This window comes from Mus musculus, chromosome 8 (assembly GCF_000001635.26).
Source record: "Mus musculus strain C57BL/6J chromosome 8, GRCm38.p6 C57BL/6J".
In the NCBI taxonomy this organism is placed as follows: domain Eukaryota; kingdom Metazoa; phylum Chordata; class Mammalia; order Rodentia; family Muridae; genus Mus; species Mus musculus.
The window spans coordinates 45,291,128-45,305,634 of NC_000074.6; the positions used below are offsets into that span (position 1 = coordinate 45,291,128).

Here is a 14,507-nt window from a genome sequence, read left to right on the forward strand (position 1 = left end):
TCCCTTGCCATCCCATTGCACAGAGACGTACACAAACACAAACACAAACTGTGATCCGCTGATAGCCTGGAAGTTTCTATCCTGCAATTGAATGTTGGTAAACTAACATGTGACTCAGGCAATGAAAAAGAGTGACTAGACACATTCTAACTGTGGGACTGCTTATCCTCCTCAGTTGCAATGATAACGGCAGCAATGATAACGAAGGTGGTGGTAATGATTATAACAACAGCATTATTTGTACAGAGTTTATTTAACCTAAACAACCTGTAATGAGGCCCTTCAGTTTTCAAATTGACCTCTTGACCTCCACAAGATGCCCCTTCATCTCCACACGTGCTCCACAGCACATGTGTATATGTGCACATGCGTGTGCAGACATAGATACAAAAATAGATAAATGCTAAAATGTTTTAAACATTCAATGTCAGATATGAAAAGATAATTTACCAAAGGAGTGTAAATAACTGTAAGTATATGAAAGCTGCTAACAGTGAGATGACCACCTTCCCTAGATAACTGTAGTGACTGTCCCACATCAACGAAGCCTCTCTTTGCAGCAAATGGGCACTGTGATGGTTTGTATGTGTTCATCTCAGGGAGTGACACTATTAGAAGGTGTGGCCCTGTGGGAGTAGGTGTGCTTGTAGGAGTAGGTGTGTCACTGTGGGTGTGGCCTATAAGACCCTCATCCTATCTGCCTGGAACTCAGTATTCTGCTAGCAGCCTTTTGATGAAGATGTAGAACTCTCAGCTCCTCCTGCACCATGCCTGCCCACTTAGAACAGTGAGCTCCAATAGGCATCTGTTACTTTGTAGCCTGGCATAGAGCCACCTTGCTGAATTGGCATCCAGATTTCCTCCTGAGGAACCATCTACAAGTGGTGGTCCATATGTTGCTGGAGGTGATGCTTCTGCTGTTGATGCTCCAGCCAATCAGACCAGAGCCAGAACTGCACACAGAGCTGGTACAATGACCTGACCAGAGCTAGTCTGTAACAGGCTTGTTCTCAGACTTAGGAAAAGGCTCCGATTTACTTTTGTTTCCAAGGCGACTTGGGCTGCTGGTCCTGCCTTGCTATTGTGCATCCTGAGATGAAGGCAGCAGCGTACAATGCAGTAAAGCAATGCAGACACACTATGTGCGGGTGCCATCATTGGGCAGTGTCTAAGTACTCCAGAAGCCATTCACTGGGCACATGGATTTCTGAACTCTTAAACTCATTTATATTAAAGCTGTACTGCTTGATTTTCTTTCATTTGTGATCAAAGCCAGCGCACAAATATTGATTGTTTCAAATTTAATCTTTGTTAACCTAGCTGTTTAAACCAGTGTTGTGAACCTGTAAATTTTATTTTTTAACATAAAACGTATTTAATATTGACATCTCATTTCTAAGAGATTGTATTGTTAATTCACTTCCACATGCTTGTGGGGAAAACCAAACAGAGAATGCCTGTCTAGAAGCTAATACCATAATGCATGCTATAAAGCCTTCAAAGGTATTCATACTCCTCTATCTAAAATCTTTATTTCCAAAAATTTAATCTATAGAAATAATTGGATATGTGCAGAGAATGTCCATACTTACAAAATATCCATGAAGAAGAACAAATAACATAAATGTTCATTTGCATTAACATTAGCTATAAATACCAAAGGTAAGTTAAAATTATTTTTCATTAGTGTTCATAATTTTTAATTAAAATTATTATTCATGAATAACACTTTATACAACAGATAGATTCATGCGGAAAAATATGAAAGACTAAAGAAAAAATTGGCGATCATTATTTTGTACTTTAGGATTATATAAAGTATTTGTTTTCAAGTATTATATGTATTCCCATGTCTCATTTTCCTGTCATGATTATGAATTTTATAGCCATGGCCCATAGCATCTCTGGTTATCACTATTCGTGTTTAGTTGGTTTGAACATGGCAGTAGTTATGGTACAGGAGAGCAGTTACAGATGATGGGCCAGATGTAGGGAGCAGAGAGGGATGGGAAAAAAGAGCTTACCTAGAGAAATGACTTCTACTTACAAGGACAAGCCTATCTTTGCCATATACTTGAAAGTCAAGAAAACAATCCTTGCCAGGCGTGGTGGCACACGCCTTTAATCCCAGCACTCAGGAGGTAGAGGCAGGTGGATTTCTGAGTTCGAGGCCAGCCTGGTCTACAGAGTGAGTTCCAGGACAGCCAGGGCTACACAGAGAAACCCTGTCTTGAAAAACCAAAAAACCAAAAAACCAAAAAAAAAAAAAAAAAAAAAAAAAGAAGAAGAAAACAATCCTTGCGTGTGGCTATATCTAAGTCAGCTTTGACTCAGAATACACCTGACATGTTATACCCAGGGAAATCTCCCTCTATAATGACTGTTGAGAGGGGCTGTTCAGGGCCATCCATGCTCATATCCTGAAAAGCAAAGGAATAAACAGGGAAAGAGCACTGACATCGAGTGTTGAAAGCTGTCCCTCCAGACTGCCAAAGGGATACTATACTTGTGAAACCCAAAGCAGGTACTTTCAGTTTAGAAATGGCTCTGTATGTCTTATATTAAAAATACTATATACTAATCAGATACCTGGATTAGACTCAAATCATTATGCAATATCTGATATTATTTCCAATTTTCAGGTAGAGTTTTTATTTAGAAGGCTGATATTATAAAGACAAACAACTCTGCGGGGGTGGGAGAGGCTCTGTTAAAGAGTAAACTCAAAACAGATATTTCTGCTAACAGGTGCAGTGATGTCTCTAAGTTCCTCCCCCTGTTCATCTGTGTTTGGGGTAATGTATCTAAGTTCTTGCCTTGGAGTATCAACAGCTGCCTTGTCCCCCAAAGCTGTACAGTTAAAGGCTTCCTCCAGGAGTGGTATAGATTGCAAGACCATTCCTCTCTCACACACTATTAATTTGAACTCCTTAAACTAATACTTACCACAGGAGACGGTAGCAAACAAGGAAACAAAATAACCCACTCGGTTGAATAAAATCATCCTTTGAAAGAAAAAAATATACATATAACTACTAGGTTGAGATCATGTTTACCATGTATTTAATAGACAATTTAACTTCATGTAGACTTCACCTTTTTGATAAATGTCTAAGTTGCAAATCACAGCACATAATCACCAGGAGAAGGAAGATTTGGCTGTGGGATATTTTGTATATAGAAAATTAAAATATTTATCATGCTTCCCAAGATCCAAATTGAGACCTCTAGATTACTATCAGTGTGTATTAGTGTATTTATTGTTAATTTTGAAGATTTATTTCTAATAATTTTGTAAAGAGTTAATACAAATAATTAAAAACACTTATTAAATTTCCAGATTAATGCAAAATTATTATGAATAAGGACAATAATATCACCCACAACCTTCACAGAAAGGACATCTTTGAAAAGAATCAAAAACTTATTCTTGGTTTTAAAATATTTTACATTAATATATTTGTATAGAAAGAAAAACAACTCCTTGTAGATTTTCTAAAAACTCAGGAAATTAGTGCATTATACCAGTGAGCTTTTGTTCATGCAGAAATAGTTATATTGAAAAAAAAAAACCCAAGACACAGGAAATAACAAGACCGGTAGAAAGCAGCTACCTGGAAGGATGGTCACGTTGTGGTTCTGGAGGAGAGGGAGTCTTCACATGAAGATGGTCTTCAAGCCCTCTGAATATGGCACCGAGGGCGGTCTTTGCTTGGCTCCAGTGTTTACACTGGGTTTCTGGCATCAGTTTCAACTGTTTAACCTGTCAATATAGTCCACGGACATCCCAGTCCAGGTTCAGCTACTTAATATGTTACCAATTTCAAGAAGTCATATAAACACGATGACAGAGCTGGAGGCTCCAAAATGGGTCCCTTTGCAGAAGAATCCATGGGAACAATTCTCTGTGCACAAAAAAAAATGCCTTCCGAGTTGTTAAGGAATCCAGATGATAGGTTGCACCCCCCAACCCCGGTTGAAAATGTGGACCTAGTGAATATGCATTGAGGAATGTTAGACTTTTCACATTAACCGTGAAACCCTCCTACCAATCCTAAGCAGCGCAGCAAGGAGATGTGTTCCAAATGCATGAAGAAGAGTGATGTAAACATTACTTTTCACGGGTCTGAAAACAAGCCCATCCCAGGAAATTCCAGTATCCGGCCAGACCCTGCAGACCCAGGCTCCAGGATGTTAACCTCAGGCCCAGTCACCGGGTCTACTACCCCCGTAGAATCTTTTCCAGGACTGTAATTGTAGATTTGGGAACAAACTCATGCCCGTGGGCTTGAGTTTGGACATTGCCTCTGGAGGCTCAGTTTCTAGGCTCATTTCAACATCTGCACTTTAAGCCAGTCCTCGATCATAAGATACTGGCCCCATTGAACTGGGTATCCAAGCATGAGCCCAGGGACTCAATCATCAATGTAATTGCAATGGACCCTGATGCCAGGCTATTTTCTATGGACCCGAGATTCAAACAGCCTTGCACATTCAACTCTAACTGCACAGTTGGCTAACCCAGAATCTATTGAAGAGATAAATGACTAATAGGTTTGCATGTTTTTAAAGCCTAAAATCATGGTGGAGCTTGCAGGATATCTCAGGGGGTCAAAGGCATTTACTGTCAAGCCTAATGACTGGAGTTCTATCCCCAGAACCTGCACAGTGGAGGGAGTAAGGCAACCCCCTAAAAGTGTCCTTTGACCACCACACCTATACTTCTTCTGTGTGTGCACACATAACCATGCAAGAGGTTGCTGCAGACCCTCTGGGTCCCTGTGTCTGTGTAGAACGGGTCTCTAGAGTAGGTGGGCAAAGCTTAGGATTAAATTGACAAACAGATGCACACAAGAGAGGTGTTGAATCTGAATGTAATCTCTGGTCGAACATTAGACTATTTTATATTACAACGAATTATCAGGAGCTACAAATCACAATAAGACAAGGTACACTGAAATTTACCAGATACAAGCAAGAAAGGAATTTGCAGGAACTAGATAAATGTTTACAATAGAAATTACCAGCCCTGCCTAGGATCAGGCTAATGCCAGGCAAGAGTTTCACACTTTAGTGTTAATAGCACCAGGGGGTTTTAACTCTTGACAGGCCTCAAGAATAATGTAGTGTCATGGACCCCTAAATTCCTAGGTCTTGTAAAATCTTATCTTGTCTGAAGAATTCCCCATATATCAGTATAGTATATCAACTTGCTCTTGGCATGGAATGTAGCCTGTAGTAAAGATTTCTATCTCAGTGAGATTCCCAGGCTCTTTCTGCAGACAACTGAGTTAATGGCTCTGTCTATTGTAATGCTTAATTAGTTACTGAATAGGTTAAACTACCTTGCTGTAAACTGGGATCTTGGAACACTGGGAGAGGCTTTAGCTATGTCAGAATTCAATCTTAAATGGCACTTATAATAGGGTAATGCTTAATAGAGGGCACGTGGATCCATACACTAGACTAACATGGGAGTGGAAAATTAATGTATGGGTTAAAGAGATTAAAGAGAGTGCCAGACTCCAGGAGGGAGCTTCCATGAAACTCTTTTCCTCACGGCCAGCTTCCAAGCTTCTGCTTGTCAAACTGACTCGACTGGAGAGCGTGGCAAGGGGTGAATAAATAAACTTTAAAAAATTAAATTTAAAATAACTTCTCATCTAAAGGTGCAAACCCCAAAACAAAACACACACACACACACACACACACACACACACACACACACACACACAAAACAAAGCCCCACCCCCCCCAAATCACCAAAAGAAAAAAGTTAGGAACTTATATGTGATCTTAAATAAATGAAGGTAGAAGAATTGGAAGAAAACTTTGAGGACCTACAAACCAAAAGAACTCCTTAAAGATGGTGAATAAGATGGTTATCCAGATAAAGAGGTGGAAAGACCGTCTCATCAACGCACATTGCATTCAGAAACAGCAGGAGAAAAAATGCAGCTGTTCACATACAAGAGAAGTGCATAAGACTATTAACAGTTCTTAGCAGAAGTTTTGCAATCCAGGATGGTACAATTGGTTTAAAGTGTAGATGGTTTTTCAGTTGTAACAGTTGAAATGACTTATGCATGCATTATAATAACCATAAAGAAACTTGAAATACACATAAAATATGAAGAAAAAAAGAATCCATCCATAAAATAATGATTATAATAAAGTAACCGATGCTTTGTTACCATGAAATGTTAATACATAGAATTTCTCAATCAAAAGCCATAGAGTGGCTGGCTGGCTGAACTCCTTCCTACACCAGCTTGTTCTTTGCCACACGAATCACCCTTTTGTACAACACACTCTCGCTGTGCGCACCACCCACATTCAGTCAGTGGTTTTCTCTGCTACCAAACCAATGATCATGGCCTCCTAGTGTTCAGTATCCATGGAGTCCAGGGCTGTCTGAGTTTCAAGCACCCACTGAGGATCTTAGAAAGTGACCTCTGTGAAAAGGGGGCTCTTGTATATAATGATAGAATGGGCTGTTGATCAAGAAGACTGATCAGCTATTTATATGGATGCAATCAACCCAATGCTAAATTCATAAAGAAAATATTAACAGTGTTGAAGGGAGAGGTAGATTGCAGTAGACTATCAACACAGATACATCACCCAGACACGGATAAATAAACAAGACGTTTGATAGCACTGCCCTCCAGTGCACACATAAAACATTTCCACGCATGCTCAGAGCATTGTTGCAGCAACAGAACACACACCGGGTGTAGAACCAATGGGGAGTACACTAGGACAGATCACATATTCAAGCGAAGTCAACTTCCAGCGGATTCACATCAAGTGAGTCTACTAAGCACATCTCTCTACACACATCAATATGAACCTAGATATTGGTTACTGGAGAAAGTATAAATAGCTCATAAATATATGAAAAATTTGCAGATTCTGGAAAAACCAGTGAGTTAAGGATAAATTTGAGAGAAGTGAAAATGGAAACAACACATCCAAAATGTATGTAATGGAGAAGAAAATCTAATAAAGAAGGGGTTTGCAGCAATAGAGCTTTCATTAAGAAACTGGAAAAGAACAAAAGCAATCCGTCCTTATATTTAAGGGAACAAGAAAGAAAAATAAATAAATAAACTGACCCATCCAGAGACCATCCCTCCCACCTTGGGATCCATCCCATTCTCAGACATCAAACCCTGACACTATTGTTGATGCTTGCAGACAGGAGCTGTCCTCTGAGGGGCTCTGCCGGTACCTTACCAAGACAGATGCAGATACTCACAGCCAACCATTGGACTGAGCACAGGAACCCCAATGGAAGATTTAGGGGAAGGACTGAAAGAGCTGAAGGGAATTGCAACCCTACAGGAAGAGCAACAATATCATCCAGCCAGACTCCCCAGAACTCCCAGGGACTAAACCACCAACCAAAGAGTACACATGGAGGGACCCATGGATCCAGCCACATATGTAGCAGAGGGTGGCCTTGTGGAGGTGCCTGGTACTGCGGAGGCTTGTTGCCTCATCAAAGGGGGATGCTAGAGGGGTGAGGTAAGACTGGGTGGGTGGGGGAGCACCCTCTTAGAAGCAAAAGGGAGGAGGATAGGGTGGGAGATTTGCGAAGTGGGGACTGGGAAGGGGGACAATATTTACAATGTAAATAGGTAAAATAAATTTAAAAAACTGAGCCCAGAACAAACAGAACAGAAGGAGGTGATATAGATATCAGGAAAGTAAGAGAAAAATCCACTAGTACTGAACTGTTTTATAAAAGATGAAGTAGAAAAATGGTTGGTTTGATGACCTATGAAATCAGAGTCAAGTAAACAAAAGCATAAATGAAAGAGGAGACACTACAGTTCACACAACACAAATAGGAAATATGAGATCCCTGCAAAAAATTATCTCAACAAATTAGATAGAATAAGTTAACAAATTTCTAGGAATCTATGATCTACAGTGCTAAATCATGACCATCTGAAGAGGTCAACAGTTTGTAAGATGCTTGATTCAACAATAAGAACTTGAATAATACTTCTGTTACACCATGTCTTCTGTGAGTCTTGACAAAGAGGAGAGAAAGCACCACTGGGCTCATGGAACAGCACAATCTTTTATTCTTCCCGCCATACAAGCAAAGTCACTGACCAACCAGGGCCACCAGACAAGGACTTGGGAGCCTTGTTTCTTCTGGCAGCCCCAAATAGGAGCTGAAGCAGGATTTATAAGCACATAATCTGCCAGTATCTGAGCCAAGTTACAGTTATAATTTCCACCAATCGGAACTCAGGGATTAGGGACTTCCCCAAGTGTTCCATCATTATCAGCTGACATTGAATGTAAGTTTTCTGTCTAGCCAACCAAACTCATCTGTTCTTTCTGTTGTTAGGGACAGGCACTACACTTTGGGTAACTATTGTTGCTTAGAGAGGGAGTTGGTCAGTGGAGTTAAAATGAGTCCGAAGTTATAGTGAAAATTCTAGAATTTTAGTTTCTTTAAAAAACACAGAAACACTGTAAGAATATGTTTTTGTTATAATCGTAAGTGTGGGGATATTGAGCTGCTTCAAAGCAACTAGTCATTATTTACCTCATGAGCTAGCAGAGACATGGTTTTGCCAGCTGCAGATAGTTTCTGTGATTGTGTGATGTCTGGAATTCTGGGAACTTTACAGAGCATTGTAAAGGTGAGGGTCCCCAGAAGTAGTATAGGTAGCTGTTGGTCATTCAAGGAGTTGGTTGAGGTTTGGTAGTACCTCATGCTCAAAAAGGAAGCAAGAAGAAGGAAATCAGAGTAAAAAGTCAACCCCCCACCCCCCGCAACGCTTCTATCCTTCTTTCTTTCCTATCTAGTCATAGTGGGGTAAAACATGGGGGGATAAAGGATGGGAAAAAATAGAATCCACATAGTAGAGATGTCCTCCTACATGAAGCCAAAATGTCAGTACATAAGCTTCTTTTATCTGCTACCAAGCCTTAACCCAATGAAAAGCTCAGAACATAATTCTTATTGAAGAATTTGGCCATATATTTAAAGAAAAATTGTTAGTTGTGCTCGTGTTCTTTTGTCACGAGGTTGTGATGCAGCCAGAAGTGTGTCACTATACTTTGCAAACTCTTCCATAATGCTGTTCAGACTCTGCATTCCCCAGAATTATGATCCAAATAAACCTCTATTCTGTATACATTACCCAGTATCAGGTGTTTTATTACAGTGATGCAAAACTGGTGGAGATGTAAAATCATACAGCCACCTGAAGAGCTGTACTTATGTGAGGCATTTGAAAAAGGCAAGCTCTAGAAGCAAGTGGAATGGCAATTGTCGGGATCTGAAACTTTGTGGAATGGGTGATGTCCACCAAAGGATACAAAGTTTCTAGGACTAATAGATGCCCAGCAATGGCATCATCTCACAGAGACCAACAGAGGGAATCAGGTCCCCTGAAGCTGGAGCTACAAGTCCTTGTGAGCCACCTGATGTTGTTGCTGGGAACCGAGCTTGGGTTCTCATCAAGAGCACCACTGAGCTGTCTTTCCATCCTGTAGAGCAGTACTTCTCAGCCTTCCTAAGCTGTGACCCTTTAACACAGTTCCTCATGTTGTGGTGATTCCCAACCACAAAGATATTTGTTGCTACTTCATAATTGTAATTTTGCCATTGTTATGAATTGTAAATATCTGATATGTGACCACCTCCACCCGCCAGGTTCAGAACCACTGATCTAGATCTTCAGAGAGCTGGATTATAGGTATACACAACTGTGCCCTGATATGCAGGTATTCTTAATATACATAATAGTTGTCTGAGATGGTAACTGTGTTAAGTAACTTTATAGTGGTAATAATTTCACAGTGTACACATGTACCAAAATGTCATTATATTACAAGCATATCAAGGACTCCATTTTAATAAATTATACATGGGAAATGCATTTAAATGCTTATCCTGAAGAAAAAGAAGTGTTTTATGTTGGGAACTAGCAGCTTGAGTCTTATCTATTCACCTTTACAGATGTGTGTGTGTGTGTGTGTGTGTGTGTGTGTGTGTGTGTGTGTGTGTGTGTTTGTGTGTGTATTTCTATTGAAATTGCATGCATGCACACCTCAATGTGGGGATGGGGTGGACAGCTCTCCCTATAGGTGAATCAAAGCAAGTTATTGCTTTTCTACCTTTAAAAAAAAGATTTATTATTGTTATATGTAAGTACACTGTATCTGTTATCTGTCTTCATACACACCAGAAGAGGGCATCAGATCTCATTATGGACGGTTGTGAGCCACCATGTGGCTGCTGGGATTTGAACTCAGGACCTTCAGAAGAGCAGTCAATGCTCTTAACTGCTGAGCCATTTCTCCAGCCACACTTTTCTACCTTGTTATAACACTGGAAGTTTATGTTCAGATCCATCTGATACTGAGTTGATAATCCACAGTTTACAGAACAAATCTTACTCAGTATTTGTTCTTCTAACTAAAGTTTTAATGGAACACAACCATACCCATTCATGGCTGCACGATCTATGCCTGCTTACTTCCTATAATTACAGAATGGCTTCCATAACAACAACAATAAAACGAAGCAAACAAACAAGCAAGCAAACAAAGATGTTAATATCTGGTCCTCTACAGCAGAGCTTACTGAAACCTGCTGGATAGCACTTCTATAGTGGAGTTTAGATTCTCTCCTGCTCAGGAAACTCTATTTTACTTTTAATTCTTAGAAAAATGTTTCCAAATACAATAAAAATACATACACTTCCTTGAAACTTCTAACTTTCAGTCCTGGATTTACTGACTAATAATTTGCTCCCCCTTTTTATTTTGTGTTGTTTTTAAAACATATTTAAAGGCTATAATCGCTTGCTACTAAATCTCCTCTCTTTTCTATTTGGCAACATTTACAACATGTCATTTTAGCTAGTAAGTGAGATGGAGCGAGTTGGCTCCTAAATATTTGATAAATGTTTCTGGACTGCAAACCTGTGTTTATTAGAAACAAAGGATAGTGTTGCCAATAAATATCTCTGGAGTGTCATAAAGCAGCGTATTTAAATAGCATGCTGTACTTCTTTCTAGAGAAAGTGGTACCCCAGCCATCAACAAAACAAACCCCTCTGCTCTATAACTTATCAAAAAATTGAAATTTGCAATCTCATTGGCAAACTAGTCTCACCAGAAGCTGGGGAGGGGGTGGCGGGGGGAGCACTTGCCTCCAGAGCACAAGACATGCTCAGGGGGTTGCTTGCCTAGAAAGTAACATTCTAGATTTAAGACCTCCATAAACATACTTCCCTGCTTAGTCTGAAGGCTCCTGAGAATGAAATAGAAGTTACAGTCCCATAATATAATGAAAACTAAAGTTTCCTCATGGATTCGGGAGAACAAAATCAGTTGTGTGGAAGAGAGCCATCAGTTGGCAGGATGCTAAGTGTTCCCTCTTAAAGTTCCCACTCTGTTCCTGTGGACTGTGCAGACATTGTGAGGCAGCGCCCCTGCAGTGACTGCGGCCCACAGAGTGTGGTTCATGAGAAGTGCCATTTTAATTAAAGATGTAGTTAAGGAGACTCTGCGGCTGACACCGAGCGAGCTCGTCAAGGTAGATTATCTGGATGAGCGGGGTCTCACTGCCAGAGCCCTTTAAGGCAGAGTTTTATTACAGTGTGTGTGTGTGTGTGTGTGTGTGTGTGTGTGTGTGTGTGTGTGAGAGAGAGAGAGAGAGAGAGAGAGAGAGAGAGAGAGAGCGAGTTTATATGTGTGTGTATCTTTGTGTGTTTGTATTTGTATGAGTGTGCATGTATGTGTGTGGAACTTTGTGTTTTTGTATTTGCGAGTGTGTTTATATGTATATGTAGCTTTATGTGTTTGTATTTGTGAGTCTTTGTACATTTGCGTGTGTTTGTATGTGTGTTTGTGTGTGTATCTTTGTGTGTTTATATTTGTGTGTGTGTGTGTGTGTGTGTGTGTGTGTGTGTGTGTGTGTACGATGCACAGGCCATGAGATACTAATGGATGTCAGAAGACAGTTTACAATGGTTGGTTCTCTTCCTGCACTATATAAACTATGGAGATCAATGAAACTTGGACCATCAGGCCCGGCAGCAATAATCTTTACTGTTGAGCCATGTTACCCCCCTCTCCTCACCCCCGTGCTGCTCTAATGAGGAAATAAGAGGGATTCAGGAAGATTCAAAATATAAGAGGGCTGAGCAGCAGGGAGACATTTTTGATACTGCCTTGGATATGGAAGAGCCCTGAGAAAGAACTTGAGAATCATCTCTGCCAACAGTTGTAAAAATGTGGTCTTAGGGCTACAACCACAAAAAAGAAACAAGTATTTCCAATGACTGAGTGGGCCGGGAAGAGGGTCTGCCTTCTGATCCTCACTTCTAACATCCTCAAAGCTCACTTTCCCTTACTTTCTAGTCAGTATCTAGGTATGCAGACCTCACATCAACCAGACCCCTGCTCAAATGCTCCATCCTTACAGTTACCACACCGCCTTCCTTTCCTGCAGTTCACTTTCCTTTCGTACATCGGTTACCAACGTCCTTCTGCATTGTTCACAGTTTGCTGTTAGGACCTGGGACTGCAGTTGTCCAAGGTCTTTCACCAGCCCTGAATGACACTGGGTGTTTGAGTAAAATAATGAATAACTACATGTGTGAGAAATTAAGTTCTTAGCAAACAGGATACCAGGGACTAGGGGCCCCTCTGCCCACGGTTTTGGGTAGCCAGGTTTGCGTAAATCAGTTATATCATAAACTAGGCTAAGATGTCCATCTTACATGAGCTAAACTGACTGTTGAAGTAATAGCCACACCAGCCCTAACACTAATGAATATTCTGCTCCTGTTAAAGCTAGTTATTATAGCAACTATATTCTAATGTGTACCTATGCTATATTTTAGAGTGTACCAGAATGCGGTGATCAAATCAAACCAGTTAACCTATCACATTACATACTTACAATTTTTCTGTGTTGAGAGCATGTAATCTGCTCTTCTTAGTTTTCAAGTGTGTAGGCAATATATTGTTGATAAAACTGTTGTCATAGGTATGAGAGACGCAAGAAAATTGGTTTGAGCAATATCTACCTATTTATTTTATTTGATACTTGGGGCGGCATGGAACCTTGTCTCGTGGTACAATAGAACTCTGAAATGAAGCTGCACCCACTCTAGGGGGACAGATGTATCTCCTGATTTTGTGAGTACCATTCTTGTCCTTTGGTCCTCTGGGACTGTCATCCTGAGGAACTGGCCTACTGCCAAGCATGAGGGGCAGGCCTGGACTCTAGGTCTATTGGAGCCTAGGGATGCAGGGATTAGCCTAGAACATCAATGTTGCTTGATAAAGCTTAAGGAACTGAGCTTTTATCAAGTCGGAACTGAGCTGTGGATGCAGCTAGAGGTAGGTCCATGGAACATAGCTTGAGACTTAGAGGTGGAATTTGGCCCTAAAAATCCATAGTTCCTGGGCAAGTGGCTGAGAGAGGTGGTGCAACTATTAATTATTACAGAAGACAAAATTGACCGAGGAATATGTAATACAGCTAATCGTATTAGGCACAAGAGTGAGCCTACCTTAGTTAGAAAAGGGAGAAATGACTGGTTAGTCTCCAGATTATTCTGATTATTTGGCTGCACTATAATGTGGATCTAAGCAGTATGGTTGAATTTCTAATTTCCTATTATCTAGAAAAGAACATCTATGTGCTATCAAATGCTATTGCTGTGAAATAGCTAGCCTACATCTGTACAAATAATACAGCCTACAGAAGAGTTAGTATTTTCTTCAGGAAGAAATAGGATGAAAACCAAGATGATGTCCCAAGAATGAGACTTGACACTTTATTGTTTAGCTGAACTGATAAACATGGAGTTGCTTTGAGGTATGGGGAAAAAATTTATTCACTAAAGCACTCAGGCCAAACACTGCCCTTGGTGTCCAAGGTGTGGTTGAGAGTAGGTGGGAACCCAGCATCATTCAGGGTTCATCCTTCTCTCCTTTCTTCCCCACGCATCCCTTTCTTTCCATCTCCTCGAAGTTGCTCCAGAGGATCAATCAGTGATCTAAAGTTTCTTCTGAAGATTAACGTCTCTTTCCTTCAACTCCAGCTGGAAAAATCCCAGGGAAGACCTCTGGCTTTACCCTGCTTGGGTCAATAAACTCAAACAGAGAAAGCAGCTCATACCCTCGACACATGTGTGCCTTGCACACACATACTGATACACATATACTAAATAAAGGAATAAGTAGATGAATGTATAACAAGTGTATAAAATGTTTAAAAATGTATAAAGCAAGGATTAAATATATGTAATAAATTGGGAGAAACCCCATTTACACAAGTGAAACCAATTAAAGGACCCCCCAAATCATTTGGAATGAGACTTTATGCTTAGACCCAGTTTCTAGATAGTAACATTAGTCATTTCATGGACTTTTTTCTAGTGTATATCTCCCTCCTTAGTGGTTTTGAGTTCTGTGCCCTGGGGCTCTCTGGAGAGTCTAACAGCCCTGTTTGG

At 40.4% G+C, this 14,507-nt stretch overlaps 1 protein-coding gene and 1 long non-coding RNA gene across 4 annotated transcripts in view; one reads left to right on the plus strand and one right to left on the minus strand.

The window, feature by feature from the left end:
- Window positions 1-3,708, minus strand: part of Klkb1 (kallikrein B, plasma 1) — a 28,148-nt gene extending 24,440 nt beyond the window's left edge. The window contains exons 1-2 of the mRNA NM_008455.3: window positions 3,615-3,708; window positions 2,947-3,005 (exon numbers count right to left, since the gene is read on the minus strand). Of these exons, the coding sequence (NP_032481.2) occupies window positions 2,947-3,004 (58 nt within the window). The 5' untranslated portion in view covers window position 3,005; window positions 3,615-3,708. The remainder of the gene's footprint in view (window positions 1-2,946; window positions 3,006-3,614) is intronic.
- Gm30504 overlaps window positions 1-14,507 on the plus strand; it is a 233,251-nt gene that overhangs the window by 180,642 nt on the left and 38,102 nt on the right. The gene's annotated exons all lie outside the window — the stretch shown is intronic.